General features: G+C 38.9%; 1 protein-coding gene and 1 long non-coding RNA gene across 4 annotated transcripts in view; one reads left to right on the top strand and one right to left on the bottom strand.

Moving 5' to 3' along the window:
• Nucleotides 1-21,817, top strand: part of LOC122455594 — a 28,185-nt gene that overhangs the window by 2,841 nt on the left and 3,527 nt on the right. The gene's annotated exons all lie outside the window — the stretch shown is intronic.
• The window catches only part of STIL (STIL centriolar assembly protein), a 36,177-nt gene continuing 16,269 nt past the window's right edge, over nt 1,910-21,817 (bottom strand). For all 3 annotated transcript variants that reach the window (XM_043491255.1, XM_038414272.2, XM_043491254.1), the window contains 11 exons: nt 21,718-21,801; nt 21,499-21,585; nt 19,327-19,474; nt 17,674-17,783; nt 16,646-16,760; nt 13,474-14,553; nt 11,722-11,887; nt 10,573-10,798; nt 7,158-7,350; nt 6,112-6,368; nt 1,910-3,800 (listed from right to left, as the gene is read on the bottom strand). In XM_043491255.1, coding sequence (XP_043347190.1) covers nt 2,969-3,800; nt 6,112-6,368; nt 7,158-7,350; nt 10,573-10,798; nt 11,722-11,887; nt 13,474-14,553; nt 16,646-16,760; nt 17,674-17,783; nt 19,327-19,474; nt 21,499-21,585; nt 21,718-21,801 — 3,298 coding nt within the window. In that variant the 3' untranslated portion in view covers nt 1,910-2,968. The remainder of the gene's footprint in view (nt 3,801-6,111; nt 6,369-7,157; nt 7,351-10,572; nt 10,799-11,721; nt 11,888-13,473; nt 14,554-16,645; nt 16,761-17,673; nt 17,784-19,326; nt 19,475-21,498; nt 21,586-21,717; nt 21,802-21,817) is intronic.

Genomic DNA, 21,817 nt, shown 5'->3' with positions numbered 1-21,817 from the left:
TGAGCAGTTGAGCTTTTGTTTTAAAATTACCTTTCTATAATTTTATTTTATATATATATATATATATATATAAATAAATAAAAGTCTTCAGAATATCAACAAAGTCTAAACCAATGCAGTTGGCATCTTTGAGTTTTCAATGGGAAATACTGAACAAAAAATAGCTCAGAGGTATGAATGGCCTCATCAATGTTAATGGGATGTTAACTCTGAAAGCTAGCAATGACAGCTTAAGAACATTAACCATTTTATTATTTGAGCAAAAACATCCAGATAGCTAGTGGGATTTACCCGATTGTAAAGGTTTGTACAATCAAAAAGGTTCTGAAGTGGCTTCAAAATATGTAGGCAATAGGGAAAAAGGTCCTAAGAGCCAGCAAATATTCTTGATCATTAAAACAATCCATTTTGACAAGATACAACTGGTCATAACATGTACAGAAATATATACATCAAAGACCCCTGGAGTCTAGCAGTGCAATTAATTTTTTGCTTTAAATAGCTAATCCATATTCTTATTCTTCCCCTTAGCCCCACTTGGTGGAGTATAATGGAGGACAAGACTGTAGCTTTATTATAACAAATTGCACACAAATTGCTCACTCTAATATCAACCACATCCTGCAGGGCCAAAGGTCATCAGATAGGTGCTTACCTCTAGAGGACAGAGGCAGAAGTCTACAGCTGGAAAGTGTATCTGACCTCTTGGTTGCACAGAAGCAGAAATTGAGATATAAAACCCATGAGGCCATCTATTCATTGCCCTAGGGCACAATGCAGGACTCATTAGAGCATATTCTCAGTACTTTCTCCAGTTCTAATTATCACAGGGTCCCAGAGCTTGGGCTCCAACCAGAGCCCAGAAGTCTACACAGTTATGGAACAGCCCGAGGCAGCTGGCACAGGCCACATGCAGCTGTCTAGTTGTTGTGTAGACACACCCTCAGTGGACAGCTTGATGTTAAAAAGGAGACATACTAACCTGATGAAAGACAGCCCGCTCCCAGCTACTAGCCCAATTCCACCCTCCCCCCACCCCCCGCCCAGCTCTTAGGTTGGGGAAAGTTGGACTCTGCTGAGAAAGGGTCTGATTTCTCTGCAATACCAATTTATTTCACTACAGATAAATACCTCAATAGTAATCATGGGGAGGTGTCCAATTCCTTCATTCCAATCACTCATTATTTATGCACAGTGGAACAGCTTCAAACAGGAGAGATCCTCATCAGAATATCCCTTAACTCAGTGGTGGGAAACGCATCAAATCCTGTCCCCCCCTTCTGCCAGAGGGGGCAATTTGAAACTAGGTCTCCCACATCCCAGCTGAGTGCTCTAACCATTAGGCTAAAAAAGTTAAGGTGTGCATATCCTCCAGCTGTTTTGTGTAGAGCAAGACAGACACCTAATTTATTACAGCAAGAAACTGTAGGCTCCTAAGACATCCGACTTTGGAGAGCTGGTTCCTGTTCATGGACTGCTAGCAACAATAGGTGCCTATCTGTGAGTGGGGAGGGCTTAGCACACAGCCCTCTAATCAGTATCTCTCATTGACTAGCTTCGGCAGCTACCCACATAGAGCTGGCATTTATGGATCTCTTTCTTAGGCATCTCCCTTGGTTCCTACTGAACATGACAATTAATAGCTTCTGCTCGGGACTCCAAAAACAGCAATGCTGCAGGTCAGAATTAACAGAGCTCAGGAAGAATTGTTTTTACATGGCTGGAGAGCACGTGATAAAAAGTAGGTGGAGAGGTTACCATTAAAGTCAGTACACGAAATGCCATTTTCTGTTATATTTAAGGTTATAAGTAATTTAGTAAGTGATGCTAGTGACAACAGCCAAAATATTGAACCAGCCCCCCCCCCCAAAACCCCCAACAACTAAAACCTCATTACAGAAATGGACCATTTAAAACAAAAATGAATAATTTATTACAGATTCATGAACTCAACAAATGTATAAATCTTACAGGATTATAAAAAAGGCTATTTCAGTAATGCACTCCAGAGCATTAATGACAGGTTAATTTACATATTAACAGAACAAAAGTAAACAAATTAGTTTGCTTCTTTATTGAACTCAGAGTTGTTAAAAAGTTTGAAACCATGTGAAACAGCATACTTGCAATGTTACTTAAGTTTAGTCACTTGTTTAACAGTTAACTGTGATTGCTAGATTGTAAGTGTTTTAACAAGGATTAACCACCACATCAAACATAAATAAGCAACAGATCAACAGGCCAGTTTTGTATCTTATGGATTTGCTTGGCCTTTTATGATTAACATGTACTTTTCAAATAAATAGAAGACACTTATTCAGAAGAAAAAAAACAAAAAAACATTGAGTGCTAATTTTACCGATGTCCTTGTTAGGTTTTCATGATACATTTAATGTCTATTATATGTGCAATTGTGGCTGAATTTTAAATAATTTTATACTAATTAAAATCAAAGTTATGCTTTTCTACGTACAGTAGCCTGCCACATGCTTAGGTAGACTTTAATGTCAGTAAGTTCATTCTATTTGAGTTTAAATTCCCACCCACACATTATAGCCTACAGCTCAATGTTGGTATAAAATGTATAAAAATGTCAATGATGCTTAAAAAAAAGGCAATAATCGAAAAGTTAAGAAACAGGCATAGTTAAAAATATATAGGAGCACAGCTTATGTCCAGGACTATTCTGAATTGATTGACCTTTTGGATATTAAAGATATATCCAAATTGTAAACAAAAGTACATATGTACTTTAAAATCTGTCAGACAAATCCAGGTCAGCTGAGCATCTGGTGGACCAGCACTGTACCACATACTCAGTTTTGTTAGTCATTTGTTGCCAAGAAAGTTAAGTGACCTATAAAGGCAACGTAATCATTGGCTTCTTCTAATCTTGTTCAACCTTGAGAAAGCTTCAAATCCAAGAAATGCTGGTTGCCAGTCTTCCCCCACCCCCCCAAAAAAAAGTTCAGAACAACTTTGGCAACTGTCTGAGGTGTTTTACATCAAGAAAGGTACCAACTGAACTCATGCTGTCTGTCTGATTTAATGTCTCCAGGGTGGGAGTTTGTAGATTTTCAGGGAAGAGACGAACATTTCCTAGGTTCTCCCTGTCAGGTTGCTGAGTGAACTCTACTTTCCCAGCTACAAGTTTGGGTTTTGTCTTTAAATCCTTCAGAATCTGCTGTGAGTTCTCATGAGGTTGATGTAGTATTTTTGGAGGAAAGACCTCATTTGTAATATTTCTCAACACAGGACCATCGGATTCTGACAAAGAATAACTTCCAGTTGACTCCTTGTAAGGTCTCTGGTTAATGGATAATCTTTCACAAACTCCTTCAGAAGATTCTTTCCCGAAGTTAAAGTCCTCCAACATGGGCTTAAAATTAGTCTCTAACATATCTTCACACTTGCCAATACTAGAGATGCTGCAGTTCTGAGTTTGCAGCTCCTCTTCATCTTCACTATTGTCACTACTTTGTAGGAGCCCATATCTTTTCATGTACTTCTTGGTTGCAAAGGACATATTGTTTGGTGAAATTAAGCTAAGACCCATCATGCTCTTGTCCATATTTAGATGCAAGAGGTTTTGGAAAGATGAATCTTCAGGATTTTTTTCACTTGTGTGACTGAGAGAAAGCTGCGTCAGTTGACTTTCACTTAGATATTTGAGTGCTATTGCATTTGCTTCCATACTCAGATCAACTCCATTGGGAGTTGACCCACTCATGCCAACATTGACAAATGACACATAGTTTAGTCCAGGGACCACTGCTTCAGGATTTATGCAGGCCAATACGCTAAAAAACACAAAGCACCAAAAATTAAGTTAATTTAGCTTTATACCATGTGAATGTTCCATGGTTATTTCAGGATACCAACACAGTGAAGTTTATTCCCCCCCTCTTAAAGCCCCCCAAATATCTGGCTTTTAAGCAGGCTATTTGTTCACATAATTAACACACACCTCACATAGGAAGATTGTGCATCTTGCTAATAGTATCTGCATTACAGAAAAAGATCCACTAATGGATTGAGAATAATCATCCCTGATCCAATGCTGATCACAACTTCGGTAGTGTCACATGGCAACAGCAAGCCTCAGGCAGGCTTTAGGGCTTTGTAAGTTAAGACCAACAGTTCAATATACCATCCAGAAACTAATTATTAATAGTTAGTTGATCCCTACCCAGAGATGCAATGTGTCCTAGTGGTTAGAGCACTGGCCTAGGACTCAGAAAATCTCGGTTTATTCCCAGCTTGGTCACTGACCTGCTGGGTGACCTAGGCAAGTCACAGCACTTCTGTGCCTCAGTTTCCCCACCTATAAAATGGGGATCACATTGGACTCTTTGGTGATTGCTTTGAGATCTACTGGTGAAAAGTGCTATGTGAGAGCTGGCTATTATTTATATATGGCTATGTAGCCCAATATTTTTATCCAGATGGAAGACAGCCTCTCTTGTGAGCCCAATAACTGGTTAAGGATTGCTTTTTTATCTTCATGTCAAAATAATGCCAGGACATCTAGAGATTTTTCCAACATCCCTTTTCAGGCTTTTGGAAATGGGTAAGTTTTAAGAGAGACTTTTATTGTTACTAGGAAGGATATAGTTTTTCCAGACCTCTTTTAGTATGTGAAGGAAGTTCACTCTTTCCTGTCCTTGTTCCACTAAACTCTTGTAATGTCTAATTATAAAAATACACAGTCAAGACAAGCTCCAAGATACTGGTGCTCATTACTTCATCTATTACAGGCTACATACTTCAGATTAATAAATCCAGTTTCCCCAATATGAAGAGACTAAAAAGCATCTACCCATGTACTCCAGTGAAAGACTGACTTGAGAAAAATTTTTGGCTCAAAAAATTAGCAGGAGGGACGTTGTTCTTAGCTTGTTCCCTCCCTACTGTGTTGCAGACAATTGTGAAAGAAGGTCTCTTTGGTCAGCCACAAAGATGACAGAAGGAGGGGAGGATTTTTTTTTTTTAAGAGGTATATCAAGAAAGGAGACCTAGTTTGTTTTATAGTTTCACCCCATTAGCATGTTAATGGAACATATTAATAGAACACAAGCTTGAGAGCGATGGAGGGGAAAGTTTGACACAGCCAGTAATACAGGCTATCTTAAATTTTGGTAAAAAAATCACCTGCTGCAACGCAAGTTAGAACAATTCTCAAACTTTTTCCTACTGGGGATAAGTTCTTGAGACAGACATCTCACCCCTGCCTGCCTGATACTATACCTTCTTTGCAGCAGCCAGAACTCTTAGTTTACATAAATCAAGAAACACTGTCTCACTAAGGATGCATAAAGATGAAAACAAAGCTTGCCTTAGGTCAACTAGGTTGGCTCCTTGGTAATCTTTATTTTCCCATCCTCCATTTTTAATCTATGCTTTCTCCATGGGTTCAGGCCTGGACCTCTTCTCATTGCCTCCAGTTCCCCACTGCTCTAAGCATTTCATGTCTCTTTATTGATTGGTTCTGTCCTCATCTCATGTGTTTGTTGTCCCTCCAGTTTTGGTCTCATGCACAAAGTTTGATGACAACTAAAAGTTTGATTACACCAGTGAAATACAAGACAAAGGAGGGCTCAAAACAGCCAGACAGCGTACAGAGATGCTTGATTTTACTTTAAAAGTTTCGTTGGTTAAGAAAGCCTCTAGCAATCCTCAGTTTTGTACTGGGATACACCTAGCAGCAAACACCACTACTTAAAGAACAATGTGGTTTTTTAACCTGTGAGAGCAGGAACTCTATAGTTTAGCTAGATGCACTCCCCAACTCAAGTTTGAGAACTGCCTTTAATTTTTCTTATTAAAAAAAAAAAAAAAAAGAGAAAAAAGTGCTATCCTGTATCCAGTGCCTGTGAAATATCTGGATGGAGTCCAGCCTTTCCCACCATTCTCTTCTAACAGCCTTAATAGTGCCTAGCATGAACTAGGCTGAAAAGATCAGACTAAGCGTGTGTTCCCTGTGGACAAGTATCAAAAATGTGGTCCTGGAGGTAATGCATTAGGCCCTTTCTGCATCACTTCTTGCCCACTTTTGGTCCCTATTTGTCTTTCTATCTGGAAGAGAACGAGCAGTGAAGGCTAAGACTTTACCTGGCATTCTCTACTTTGTGTGCATTTTTCTTCATTTTGTCAGGAGATTCAATTTTCACTCCAAGGTTCCTTAATTGCTTAAGGGTTGCACTAATCACGCAATCTTTATCTGTCAGGCCGGGGTCAGATACTGAACTCCTTTCCTTTGGCTTATTTATATTCCGACATGTGGTACCATCATTGCCGACCATTGTTTGTTTTGTAGATGGATAATCACTTTCTCCAGATGGTGACTTTAAGAAGTGGTTTACTTGACCCTACATAGGGAAAAAAAGCATAAGCACATGTGGACCAACTAGTCAAAGTCACAGGAATATGACAAAGGAGTTTACTACAGAATCCTGTTTTGTGTTATCTATGGCATATTTACTCCAAATCAAACTATCATACAGCTAGATCTGAAAAAAAAAAAAAAAAAAAAAAAAAAAAAAAAAACACTTATTCTGACAAACAAGCCAAGTTAACTCTTGGTATCACTAAACGTTGTGTATTATGTGGTGTGCAAAAATTAAATACAACATTTATTCATAGAAGGGAGTGAATGGCAGAATGAGTACTTAAAATCTCCACGAAAAGGAAGTCACAAACTTGCCTCTCTTTTGCACCACAGAAAACATGAAGAGCTAAGATGCATGTGACAACCACACACAGTTTCAGCCATGTGAAAGCCAAAGTAGTGTATTGCACGGAGCCTATTCTGGTTAGGAGAACACACTATGAAGGACAACGAGGAGTCCTTGTGGCACCTTAGAGCCTAACAAATGTATCTGGGCATAAGCTTTCGTGGGCTAGAACCCACTTCATCAGATGCATGGAGTGGTATTTTCCACTCCATACACCTGATGAAGTGGGTTCTAGCCCACGAAAGCTTATGCCCAAATACATTTGTTAGGCTCTAAGGTGCCACAAGGACTCCTCATTGTTTTTGCTGATACAGACTAACATGGCTACCTCTCTGAAACCTGTCACTATGAATGACAAGTGACACTTTCATATCTTACAATTATTTGCCAGATATTAAAGGGTTTGTTTTAAAATGCTTTTACCAATATATCCTGGTAAAACTTTTGATCATCGGATGGGTGGCTAGGCAGTGATGGACCAGCATGCTCAGTTTTTGGTTCATTTGGTGCCACCATGTGGTTGTTAGCTCCCTCTGTGGGTCCTGTCTGTAAACACATGCTAGCGCTTTCTTCCAACAGTGAATTCGGAGCACATGCTGGGGAAACTGGCTCATTTCTGAAGGAGACAGAACAATGAGTTAATACACCATTTATTTTTTACCTTGTTTGAAAGCAACTTATGAATCTAAATCTTGGAAAATTATATCATCTCTCAATTTCGCTTAACGTTCTCCAAGATGTTGAAAGATTGGAGTGGGTGCAGCAAAGTGCTACAAAAATGATTCAGGGGCTGGAAATAGTGCCTTACAGAGAGGCTGCAGGAGCTTAGTTTAGCTGGTCAAAAAGAAGATCAAGAGCTGACTTGATTACAGTATACAAGTACCTTCATTGGGAGGGATATACTGGTTACTAAACTACCAAAAAGAAGAGCACAAGAACCAACAGATAGAAAGTAAAGCAAGACAACTTCAAACTGGAAATAAAGATAATTTCTTTAAACAGCGAAGGTGATCAACAATTTGAACAAGACACCAAGGGAAGTGGTGGATTCTGTGTCTCTTGAAGTCTTTACTCCTGGGGGAATTCTGCCCCCCAAATTAAAAATTCTGCACATATTTTAAAATTCTGCAAAATTCCACATATTTTATTTGTCAAAACACCACAATCTAATCATGCTGGTTTCAATTATTTTGATAATTTATTTAAACTACAGTACAATGGATAGAGAATGGGAGCTGGGAGCACTGGAGAAAATTCCCAACTCCCCTGGCCTAACAGTAATGTAGCTAGGTTTGACCCTTTATTTCTAGTTATTAGTCAACAAACATATGCAGCCATATGCTCAGTGTTGCATCATAGGCAACTAAAGAGCAAGTGAAGGCTGGGGAATGAAACTCACAATTTATATTTGCTACTGATCTTTCTGGAGCTGCTCAGTAGCCAAGAGTTCATGGAGCACATTTTGATAGGAAATTTTTTCAGTCCAAAAATTTAGACCAGGTCTAATCACTAAAGCACCATAAGCATTTATAAGGCCACTGTCCTTTACGTTGCCAGAGTGATGTAAAGGAGCCTTAAAAAACTTTTACACCTGTTTTATACTCCCGGGGGGAATTCACAAAGAAAATGGGAACAATTCACTAAGCAGGCAGGCTGCTACATTCTGTTCTGCCTGACGGGACAGAGCCTGCCCCACTCCTCAGAAACACCCCAAAGCCCTGCCCCTCCACACCAAATATGCTTCAATAATGAGCAAGAGGGTAGTCTCTCTCACAAGTTCCCAGCCTTCCTCCCCACGGTGGTGATTTATGTCTCTACCGGCTGCTCCAGTCATCTGAACCGACCTGCCTGCAATGCCAGGGAGGGGAACATGACCGCTCTTGCGGCTTCCCTTTGCTTCCCTGTCAGAAGCCACTTTTCTCCAGAGAAGCAAAGACATCTGCGGGGGACATGAATTCTGTGCACGCGCAGTGATGCAGGATTCCCTCAGGAGGGAGTCTTCAAAACAAGACTGAATGCTGGTCTGATAGATATACTTTCATTATGATGACATTGCGTTGCCTGTGTTACACAGGAGATCAGACTAGATGAACGAATGATGTCCCCTCTGGCCTTAATCTGTTTCACCGGCTGCATCAGAGTTTTCAACACATCAGCAATTTATGGCTTCTTCAAAGCCCTTGGGATTTTTTGTTTTGCTTTCTAGTTTAACACGAAGTCATTTTAACACTAATATTAGTAAAAAGAATTGTTACTGTATTTTACTGTAAACGCATACCAATATTTTCACATACTATAGTTTTAAAGAAAATATCAACCTGGCTGAAAGGATGGTATGTTCACAGTGCTATGCACTCAGCTGGTTTCTACAATAAGATAAGTGAAGTCCAGACTGAAAAATTTCACTGTTACTGACATGAATAGGAGCTTCAGGAAAGAATCTGATTCCAAGTCTTCACACATCAGAAAGGCAGATATGCCAGAGTGAACTATCACAGGGCATGGGGAAACCACTGTATCTGGGTGTTATCTACAAATGTGTAACAATTGAGGCTAGAGGGAATGATAATGCTGGGGTCCCAGATAGATCTCTGTGTGACCCCAGAAACAAACATGAACGATAGCGAAAATATCGGAACTCAAACCAATCAACAGTGCATGTTGAAAAAGATAAGATTTAAATCATGTGCTGTGCCAGATAGTCAATGCAGGTTATCAATTACTGCAAGGAGAAGCAATTCATTATCCTCAGCAAAAACAAACAGGTAAAATCCAGTGCTACTGTGCATTCTTCCCATGAAGCATTCATCAAAATACTTCACGTGTATAAAGCCAAGTTAGAGTTCTCTCTAAAACAAGCCATGTTAGAAAAGGACTGATTGAACCAATGCTCACATTTAACTAAAATTACATGCATATACTACTTCCCTAATTCTAATTCAGAGCCCCAAGTTTGTTTTAAACTTAAAGAAATCCATAGTTTATCAATTTAATGACTAATCTTTTTCCAGTATGACTATTTTTAGACATCTAATGTAATCTGACCTGAATGGTCTGTCTTCACTTAGCTACATAAATATAAAATTCTGATCCAGTACATTTCACAGATGTAAAAAGCTATCTGAAAATGAAAAACACTTGATTCTTTATCAAGGGAAAAGATTGAGAATATCTATGCATGGAAAACTAATCTCATTCTAATACAGGAAGTGCTTTGAGTTAAATTTTCTTATCATCATTGTAAAATTGTGAATGGAGGTTTAAAAGTAATCAAAACGGCTTATTCTGGTGCCACATTAATAGATTCTATATTTTGACTTAGTACAGTGAGAACACAAGGGGAAAAAAAGTCAGTGATTAGGTGTGAAACATAGAAGAATCCAGGGAGACACTCAGGTCATATGACCTTCAACCCTTTAGTCCTGGGGATAAATCAGCCCCGGAGAACCGCAAGCAATTTAACGCTGGCAGCGGAGAGCTCATGTAGGAAAACGATAAACAAGTATAACAGTGTTTCCCCTGGTGATTTAAGGGGAGGATGAGAATACTGCTTGGAAGATCTCTGCAATTTTTTTTAAAAAGTTACCTAAAGGGCTTTTGCTGCCACCAAAGGTGCCTGACTGCCAAGGGCAACTATATTTGGTACATCTGCACAAATTATTTTGGAGACAGGGGATTAAAGGCAAAAAGGAGGAAGGAATTATACAGAACATTTAATTAAGTCAGATGCCAACTGATGAAGTTCTGTAAGAAAGTCAGTTGATTCTACCCGACATTACTTAAATAGTAAACAAGTACTATCAACCCACAAACAAGATTTTTCAAATCAAATATTTACCTGAGTCCAGTCTGGTTAGTTCCTTCTTCTACAAGATGGCTACTTTCTACAAAGCTGGGTATGTCAACAGCCTTTAATGAGGAGGCAATACTTGTATTACTTGCATCTTGCTCAGTGTTCATAGAAATGCTTATATCTTCTTTAGATATTTCAGTGTCCTCTTGTTTAACTGGACACACAGAGTCATCTTGCTTTTCACACGGTGTGTTCCAAAATAAGCTAGCACCTAGCAGAGGAAAATTAATGCAGTTTGTGATTTTAAACAGTTTTGAAAAGGTCATTTGGTTTTCAAATACATTTATTCTCTACAGTTACACAGAAATTAAAGCCATTGCTGTGTTTGGTTTTATTTTCTCTGGTTTTATTTTGCTTTCGGTTTTAAAATGACAAGTTCTAAAACACTGTTCGGGAAAAAAAAATCTGAGAAACTTGCCTTTTGTTAATGAAATAACTGCCAAAATTAAAATTGTTACTTTATGTACAATAGCAAATAATGCTGTGTTTTATTTAACAAACAAAATGACTAGATAGAGGTATACAAGACTAATTATATTCCTAAATTCACTTTTGAAGAAAGGGATGTGCCCATCTGTAAAACTGTGGAGTTCTCCCCCTCCAAACCAGTCACAACCTTGTAATAAAAGGTTAATAGGACCTTAGTCTTACCTTAGTTTATAGCTTCAGTTGTGTGACTCTGACATTAAAGGGAGTCAATTTTCCCCCAAAGATAGATATGACATCAGTACTTAACATATAGTATTGGGAGAAAAATGGAGAAGCTTACAGTTGTCCTGTATAAATATTTGATAGTACACCACACAGGATTCAAACTATTACACCAAAAGCAAGAGTAGGTACATCATTGTGCGTATAGAGAAAGGGACCAAAGTTTTTGTGACTGAGTCATGGGTTGAATGCATAGCCTTCATTGCCTTGTCAAGAAGAACTCCTGTCTGACCATGCATGACAATTCCCAAAAGACAGGCCTGATTTTCTGAGGTGCTTAGCCTCTAACAACGGATTGACTGACTAGACGGGTGCTCAGCACTTCTGAAAATCAGGCACAAGAGAGAAGTCTAGGCAATATTAAGAACAGGTTTATATCATTGTCATTCTGAAAAGGAATTAAAAAAAAAAAAAAGATGTTACCTGTGCTTACAGCAATGCTCACACTTTTTCTCATGTGTAAACCTTGGGAGGACTGTGTTTCCATGGCAACAAATTCCAACTGCTTCTCAGACTGTAGGGCATTGTTATCTATAGTCGTTTTAGTAGAACAAGGCTGAAGAGTTTGTGCTTCCAACAAACGCTGGATCTGGAATAGTTATCAGGAGAGTAACACTTTCATGGCAAGTATAAAACTCAGGACACTAGCTGACAGTGAGTTACCATACTAGACTTTCATTTTTGAAGATCTGGATTCAAACTCTGATTATGTTGCAATACAAGACAAGTTTAATGGTATTTTAGTTACCGTCAGAGAGTTTGGCATGATTTAAAGGATCTGTTTTCAGCTTGGAATAACAGGCAAATGAAGGTCATGCTGGCAGAACTACACCAAAAAGCTTTCATGCACCTATTTGCATTATCCCTGTTTGAAGCTCCCCACCATTAGCCCCTTTGGTACACCTTCCCCCTTTCCAACATGGTAAAAAACATTGTTTAGGTTACAAAGCTTACATGAAAACTTGGGAAGGATAGATTTACCCCCTTCTGCATCCATTCTATTCACTGAAGGAGGCAGGGGTACTGTGTAATTAATGACTAAATTCAATGATCATGTAATTAAATACTGTGTCATAATGCATATGTATAAGGGGGCAGACTTAAGGTTTCACGGGCAACCAAAAATCTAGCATCAACCTTGGAGTGCTTACCTTTGCAACTTAAATAATAATCTTTCAATGTCATTTCCTAGATTTTTCTTAAAAAAGAAAAAAAAAAAAAACACACAAACAAAAAAAAAACCAGGTAAGTTCTTCTACAGTCCTTCCACTTCCCTCTTGCATCATCTATTGGGTTTGAACCCTGAAGCTTCAACTTGACGCTTGAACTACACTAGCTTGCAGAAGGAGGCTATCATCCTGGAGGCCAGGCTGAGGGAGAGAATGGGCCATTGGTACCTCATGCTGAGCCCATGGTGGGGGAAAGGGGTGTAATCAGGAGGTGGAGGAGGAAGGGAACCTGGCTTGGCTCCATCTTCTGTTGCTACGACTGCTCCAGAAGCAGCCTGGCTCTTTAGAATGTTCTTGTTCAGCTACCATTTTGGGAGGCTGACAATTTTCCGGAGGAATGCAAGTGACAGAAGGGAAATGACAACTTAATTTATCCTGCATGGAACTCCATGGGACAACCGAAAGAAAAGCACAAGTCCAACCCCAGTGCTTTGACCCAGCTGAATTTCAACAGCATGTTGCAAACAATGGAGGTATTCGTGCTTCTCAAAAAAAGGTCACACAAGTCTGTTGTAAGCTATTAAGTTATGGGAGATGAAAACACATTAGAATGCATTGGGCTTTCACCATATATTTATATTAATTCCAAACTACTTCATGGCTCATTAAATTGTGCAGTTAGCTGTCTCTACCCATCCAGAAAGTAATATCCTAGTAATACTAAACAGTTTGCTGAAAGCAGAGCAAATATTTACTTGTGTTACTTGATTGTAATTCCAAAATAATCGTATGAGAAAAATCAAATCACTTTCAATTTGCTTTAACGGAGACCAATCAGCAGCAGAGCTGCCTACTTTAGAGAATTGGGTCCCAATTTCACAGGATCCCTTCTTCCAGCCAAAAAATTAGCTATAACCAAGTTATTTCATTAGTGTTATTTTCAGAAAATATTTACCAGAGTGTATTTATCAGTAAGAGGGCAGAGGAGAAAACCTCCCAAACAAACCTGAGCTTGAAGTAATTTCAGCTGCCTGTCTTGTTCTGTAAGAATCCTGTAAGCATCTGGAGATAATCCCATCATTCCATTATCTGTTCCCATTTTGGGGGCAGGTGCATGTGTGCATGCTGAATGTGCTGCATCACACTGAAGATGGCAAGGGCTTGGATGTGAAGAAAGTCTTGACCCAGGTGATAAGCTGCTACCAAGGGGAGAACAATTCCCCATTTTCCCATTGTACCCATGAGTTACAGAACTAGTTGGGGTATGTATTGGACTACAGCAAATATTTGGACAAGTGACATTTTGATGGAAAACTGAATATGCACTCTCTTGAGGAACATCAGATTGGATTTCCGCACGATTGGTGCCCATTTTAACCAGTCCTTGCCAAGCATTTGTTGAACTGTATTGGATATGTCCATGAAGCTGACAACTACAGACACTGGCAGGACAGCAAGATGGCACTTGAGGGACAGGCACCTGCAGTTCTGTTGGTCTTCTTGACTTCTGGGAAAAAGCAAAGTTGTACTGGAGAGGCTGTGTGGCACCAGGATGCTGCTTGGAATTAGATGTTGAGGGTCTCCTTGCTGGAGGTTCCCCTTTTCTTTGTGTGGCTCCATCAGGACTAGATACAAGTCTTTCAGATGGCATCCTGGATTGATGCACAGACGTATCAGGAGAGGGCCCACTGCGAGGTGTTGAAGGGGAAGGGGATGATGAAGAGGAAGAAGATCCAGAACTCTTTCCTGTTTGAAGGTCAACTCTCCTACAATTAGACTGTTGCTGTAGTGGCAGCTGCTTTCCTCTGCTAGGTTTTAAAGTTGGAATTATCTGGTTTAATTGGCTCGGTAACCTTCTCAATGAAGAATGTCTAGCGTGGGTGCTGAAGCTTTGTTTATAGCTATCAGAGCATTGATTTTGGTACAATGGTCCTGTTGAATAGGTCTTTTTATTAGGCTGAGGTACCAGCAGTGATTGATTTGTGTTATTCATGGTCTCCATAGGCCGAGACATTGGTTTTGGTTCTATGAAGCTGCCATCAAAGACAAGGGAGAGTTCAGGAACTGAAGGATGGATCTTAGTAACCTGGATAGGAGACAGTTATAAGAGTGAAGTAAAGCTAGCTTAGGAACCATCATCTACATGAAGCACAACTTCTCTGCCACTCCTAGCCAAAAGTAAATACAGGACAGAAAAATGTTGCTTTTGGTCAATAAGACTTCTTCCCCACCCGCTCAAGGTATTATTAACATAGGCAATAGGGAGCCAAGAGTGGGAAGATAGGAATCATGTAAAAGCCCTGTTTTGAGGCAAAATTTCAGCCATTAAGGAGGCCCTGATGTTGTGTCTAACAGAGTCAGTGTGTTACTCCGAGGGATAGGTGTTTGGGAGAGAAACAGCTGCAAGACTGCTCAAGTAGCACGGTCCTTCCCTTTCAGGATGGAGTGTACCCTTCACAGTATTCCCAGCCCAGGCAGCTAAAAAAAATCCCTAGAGTGGGGAATTTAAGTAAGTATACTTAAGTCTAGAAGGACTAGTATTTACTGATTTCTGGATATTTCTTTAAGTTTATAAAATGCACCTATTCAAAAGCTTTAGGAACACAGAATAGAATTTAGAATGAACAAACAATCCTGTTAACAGGGGATGACTATGGGGACCGTTACATCTTCCCACCCAGAAATGTACTGTTTAGTCAGTTTTTCTGCTGCCTCTCCTCTTGCCAAAGAGGAGAAGATACTGCTGTTCCCTAACAACTCTAGGGCAAGTATGGTTCAGCTGGCTTTACCCTGCAGGTTATAAGACTGCAGGTTCAAGTCTAACACTAGAATTTCTATTCACAAGTTTCTATTCAAATACTAATGGATTTTTACAGTTTTTCATCAGAAGGAACTTTATCACCAGCAATAAGGATTAGACTGAATTTGGAGTCAAGATTCTTGGGTCCTCCAGTTCTGCTACCAAGTAGATTGCTTAGAAAAGTCATGTCTACCTCCCCAAAGGTGTGGTGAAACTATGTTTATCAAAGCACTTTGAGATCAGATACCAAGGCCAGAAGGTAACATTGCAATCATCTAGTCTGACGTGTATAACAGGCCATAGAACTTCCCCAAAATAATTCCTAGAGCACATCTGTTTACCCTTTTAAAAAAATTGCACAACATTAACTTTCCTCCAGAACTTCCCCAGTGCTCCAAGACTTATTGAAAATCAACATTAATGGTCCAGCAAGCGCCTCAATTTGCCTCCAACAGTTTTAAAAGAACTGATTATCTGGACTTGCTGATTTAAAATATCTAACTTTAGCTTCTTTAACCTCCAGAGCTACCAGTGGAATGGAAATGTGTTACCACAATATGATGAGATATCATCTGTTTTCCCCCCCAAACACAGAACAGAAACATTTATTGAACACTTCTGCCTTTTTTGCATTGTTATAGAGAATTCTACCATTTCTATCTAGTAATGGACCAATACCATTGTCGGGATTCTTTTTGTTCTGGGTATATTTAAAAAACAAAAAACAAAACAAAAAAACCACACACACACACTCACAAAAACCCCCTCTTTACTATTCTTAACTCTGCTGGCCATAAATTTCTCCTGGTCTCCCTTTGCTTCCCTTATTTTCTCCAATTCTTAAACTTTTGATTTATATTCATAACTATCAACTTCCCCTTTCTTCAATTATTTTTCAGTTATCTTCATTCTCCTTTAAATCAGGTTGGTTTCTGAAACAGCATGGTGGTCTTCCTCATTTGTGTGATTGTGACTTTTGGGGCATCTTGTAAGATGTTCTTACATGATTCTCAATTACTATTCACCCTTTTCTGATTAAGTTTTTTCCCCAGCTGATCTGTCTCATAATTGTTTTCAGCTTTGTGAAACTGTCCCTAATAAACAAGTTTATTATAGTTTATATATCATTGGTCTGGACTTGATCGCATTTGTATTGTACAAGTAGAATAAAGTCATGATCACTTAAACCAAACCTACCATTAATTTTTAGTTCTCTGATCACTTCCTCTTTATCTGTTAGAAATATATTTGACAGATATTATATTATAGAATTCCCGTGTTCCCTGCCACACTTTTTGAGTTAGGAAATAGTCATCTATAGTGTTTATAAATTCCCAGGATTCCTGGATGAGAGGCAGTATAGAAAAACTGAAGTTACCTGCTGACTCACTGGATGAGGACTTGGAATTGGTCTTGGAGATAAATCTTCATCTTCCACACCTGAGTCATGATCACTTACTGACAATTTGCTGGGGGAGGAGCCTTGAGGAGAACTTTAAAAAAAAAAAAAAAAAAAAAAAAGACTTTTTAGTAACTTTTCTATTTTAAAATGATACGATTGACAGAGTGCATTAATCCTAACAACATTATCTATTTCTCATTTGTGGTCCATATCAGGAGATCTACAGAGCAGTACTGTTACCAGTTTGGAAGAACCACTGATAAACATCTCTCTCTGGCTAGGAAGTGTCAGATGGTAAAAAGATCTACGGATCACAAAAAAATGTGGAAAAAAAAATATCCCTTTCTGGATTATCATCCAGATTTTAGTCAAAGAATCTTTGACAGATACAAGTATTTCAGATGACATTTTAAGACAAGCCACTGATTTATCAGGCCCACTGTAAGATACCGATAGGGAAGGAAGAGTTGAGGAAAAAATACATAATATGGCTTTAAGCAGAATAAAGGCCATCTTATCGTTAGAGACGAGCTTTGATTGCAAGATAGAGTTATAAAATCCAAGATTCCTGCTATGCACATCTCCCAGCTTTGACAAATAAGGAAAAAGGCATTTTACTATTACAGGTAGTTTTCTGTTACAGATTTCCTCCTTGGACAACTGGAACTCACCAACACTAAGCGTCATACAGCACACAAGATGAAATACATATTTTAGGAAACATCCACTTAAGTGTGTAAAAAAGCCTTTAATGCCAATAATATATCTAGTATAAGTACATGTAAGAGTTTCTCTAGAAACATATGGTCAACTTGTAGACCTTACTACATGAAAAGCCATTAAGTTAGGTAAGGTGCAAGTGATCCATAATTAATAGACCTATGGCCAGATAAGACCATTTTATGGCCCTCTAGCCTGACCTGCAGAACACAGGTTTAAGAACTTCACCCACAACAGATGTTGGAAATAGACTGTGTGTAAATATAATACTTGAGATTCTTCACCTTCTAATAGAAAGGTTCGTAGAAACTTTGCTGAAGAACTCAGTTTCTGCATTTTGTTTTTCCGCATTCAGCTCAAATTGAATAGGGTGCTTGTCTGAAGGTTCAACATTCTGAAATTAAATAATGGGTTGCATTCATGAAATTTGAAGCAAGTCAGTGGCATCCAACCTGCTGCCCCAATGTACTATATAATGGCTATCAAAAACGTAAGAACATTTGTATTTGGTTACCAATTGAAAGATGCGTTCTCTGTACAATGCCCTGCAAATCTGTCACTCAAGTGCATGACGCAGGATCATCACTACAGGGAGTCAGTAATGATGCCCCCCACCTGTCTCCCATTGCTTCCCCTGCAGCCCTAGAGGTAGATCTGGTGAGCCATGAATAGTGACAGGTTTCAGAGTAGCAGCTGTGTTAGTCTGTATCCGCAAAAAGAAAAAGGAGTACTTGTGGCACCTTGGAGACTAACAAATTTATTTGAGCATAAGCTTTCGTGAGCTGTTGTCCCTTCCTTGTTGTAGCTGCTCAGCAATTCCCCTCCTGGCAGCCTTCAGCATTGCAGAAGACAGTAACTCAGGCTGTCCCTCTACCTACTTCCCTGCCAGGATGTAGGATCCCTACTTGGAGCAGGCCAGGAACTTGACTGGCTCAGCCTGAGCCCAGGGAAGGGTTAAGGTATTGATTGTGGCCCTTAACCTTTCTTGACCTCAGGCTGAAAAGCCTGGATACTACTGATGTAATTTAAATGTATTTGAAAATATTACAATGAAGATATACTTATATTGTTGTAGGTTTCAGAGTAGCAGCTTTGTTAGTCTGTATTTGCAAAAAGAAAAGGAGTACTTGTGGCACCTTAGAGACTAACAAATTTATGTGAGCATAAGCTTTCGTGAGTTACAGCTCACTTCATAGGATGCATTTTATGCAGTGTAGTTGTAGCTGTGTTGGTCCCAGGATATTAGAGAGACAGGTGGGTGAGGTAGAATCTTATTGGATCAGCTTCTGGACCGACCTCAAAAAGCTTGTCTCTCTCACTAACAGAAGTTGTCCAATAGAAGATATTACTTCACTCACATTGTCTCTCGTGTACTTATATAGATAGCAGTTGCACTTTTAAAACAGCAAGAAATCCACAAACTAGTCACTATTCCTGACATTTTCCCATTTTTGCTCAGTTCCTAGAAAATGGAATGGGATGGGACAACACAATATACTACTCCTTCCAGAACTATCATGCAGCAGCCAGGATTGTTCTTCCACCATGTACATGGGTCACACAAACTAGTGTCATTACATTACTCATTCCTTCTAAACCTGTTACGTCCCAGAGTTTTGTTGACCAGACATAAGGATGGGTTGTGCCACGACAAGTTAACTTCTTGGTGTTTGTCCATAAGCAGAGGGCTTTTAAGCACTTACTATGATTAGACAGTTCCAAAGTCAGCAATTGTTTGTAAGACATCTTGGGTTTTAAGTCTCTTATAATTTAGGAAATTAGAGTAATTACTGTAATTAACCTAGATTTAGAGTTGCACAAATACAGTGTTAGTGTAAATCACATTAGTAATTTCTAACTTTATGCTACAATGTAGCTTTTAATTATCAAAATACAACAATAATCTTGAAGATGTATTAGTCAGCCAAGCCACTTACTTTGAAGAGATGTAATGTTTCTTTACATGTTAGCAGCTGAAATCCTAATTCAGTTTGTCCACTGCAAGGAAGGCACTCATAAAACTCTGGTGCCTTATGGGTCAGCGAATAGAGAACAATAAGGAAACTCCCAGACTCTGAAAGAACCCTACATAAAAGAATAATTTTAAAAAATTTAAGATTTATGTATTTTAGAAACAGGAAAAATCCAGTTGGCCAACTAAACTGCCTGTATGGTTCACTGACAAATGGGGAACATCTGGCTAATCAAGACGATGCATGTCAATAATCATTTTTAGCTGAGTTCTGTATGGAACTGTATACAAAAACAATTAGACCTTTAAAAGCACTGACGCTGTATATGGAGAGGAGAACAGTAAGGAGACTGCAAGCTTTTTAAAAAACAAACCATTTTAGATTACTTAGCATCCTAAATGGAGGAACTCATTCACAGAACAGATGTCAAGACAGAGCTGCTGCGCTTTGAGGTCCAGTGTTGTAGCATCTTAACTGATTGCTAGGTTGCTTCTAAAATTCAAGCAGTGAACCTACATTTTAAAGCATTTCAATTGTTTCTACATACTCAGAGCTCTTCAATTGAAAATACTGAAATATGTGTTTGGGGAGGAGGAGAATTTAATCCTATAATATACTAACATTTTCTACAGCTGAAACACGGGATCTTTAAGTCCAATTCAGCATTTGAAACAAATAAACCCAAGATCAAGAACAGTGAAAGAGGTATGTAGATTTGGAAGGTAACAGTACCGTTTATTCATGAGTTTATTTTCACAATATTTGAAAACTATTTCATTTGCAGGTTGGCTTTTTTTAAAATATTTGAGAGAAGTGAGCAAAGACAATCAAGAGGGAAAGTCAAAATTTTGACGTGGCTAATTTCAAAATTCCATTAAGTGATATAGCACCCTTAAAACCAGGACATCCTGATTTTTTTTTTTTTTTTAAATAAAGTTAATTTTCTCCCCCATTGAATGTCTAAAGGTCTTTTTGGTTAGACAGTTTACCTCCTTGTTAACTTGACTATACAGAGAAAGAATGCACTATACGAAGTGCAGTCAAATACAAAGAGTAAGCAAAATGGATAGCAAAATCTTCCTCTAAATTTTCAGTTTAAGTAATTATAGATGTTACTGTTGCAAGTAACACTTGTCGTAAATATGAACTGTCTGAAATTTTGTATCTATTTGCAAGTTGACTGTGTTCCTTCAGGGTAGGGTGACCAGATGTCCCGATTTTACAGGGACAGTCCCGATTTTTGGGTCTTTCTTATACAGGCTCCTATTACTGCCCACCACCGTCCTGATTTTTCACATTTCCAGTCTGGTCACCCTACTTCAGGGGCACATAATGACAAACTGTTTTTTTCAAGTTTAATTTCAGGGCCAATAATAAATTCTAATTTTAATGACTGGTACAAACAGGTCACAACTACATTCTTGCCATTTAATCATGTAGTGCAGTGCAATTTTTAACCCACTGGAACACAGTGGCACCCGGTCCCACAAGGATTGGGAAAACACACTACCAGTGACAAATAGCCAACAGGTGTTTATTGCTAGTGTTAAGACTCCCAGCACTAGAAGTCAATGCTTGCTTTGAAGTTCTTGGAAGAATGTGGGACAGGAAAGGACAACATGAGTAAAAAAAAAAAAGGCAGACAACAGGAGAAGATCAACCAAAAATTGGTACGCAAGAAAAAAAAAAATACTAGGAACGGTTAAAATAACGTCTGTTTGAGGAGGGGAGTGGAAAGGAGAAGAGATCAGCTGCCCTAAGAGTCAGGAAAAAAACAAACACACACAACAACCTGGGAGGCATAGTCCTCCATTTTAAAAACTAACACCTATTCTCCCCCTCCCAAAAGTCATTAGACAGATACTGACCCAATTTGCCAATTTTCTGAAATGTATATTCAGGAACAGTAGTAATTTATTTCTATGTTAATAGATGTTAAGGCCAAAAGAGACGATTACATCATCTAGTCGGACTTCCTAATTAGCACAGGCCTCACAATGTCACCTAGTTACACTTGTATAGAACCAACATTCCACGAAGGGGTGCACATGATCAAACCAAAAGCAAGTTTTCCAGAGCATCCCATGTTAAGTAGCTCAGACAAGACTTTTATCAAATAAAGTTTAAGTCATTTACCTTTCTTGAATTGAAGAACTGAACAAATAACGCAGGCAGCAGGCCCAGACCTGTGGATTGTAGATATGAGTGATGCCACTCAACCAACTAAAGGGAAGAGGAAAAACCTGCCATTAGAAATGGATTTGTTATATCCTTCACTAAACACTCACCCAAGTACATGACAAAACTATAGTAGCATCAGGAAAAGGCATTATACAAAACTAGCCAAATACTTACATTCCAACCAACGGCAAAGCATAAGCCTTGGGATCAGATTCCAGCACCAGAAGTAGTTTTCGAGTTTGGTCCATTGTAAGGTATCTGGAACATAATAGGC

Source organism: Dermochelys coriacea, chromosome 8, assembly GCF_009764565.3.
Source record: "Dermochelys coriacea isolate rDerCor1 chromosome 8, rDerCor1.pri.v4, whole genome shotgun sequence".
Classification (NCBI taxonomy): domain Eukaryota; kingdom Metazoa; phylum Chordata; order Testudines; family Dermochelyidae; genus Dermochelys; species Dermochelys coriacea.
This window is presented reverse-complemented; position numbering and strand designations above follow the sequence as displayed.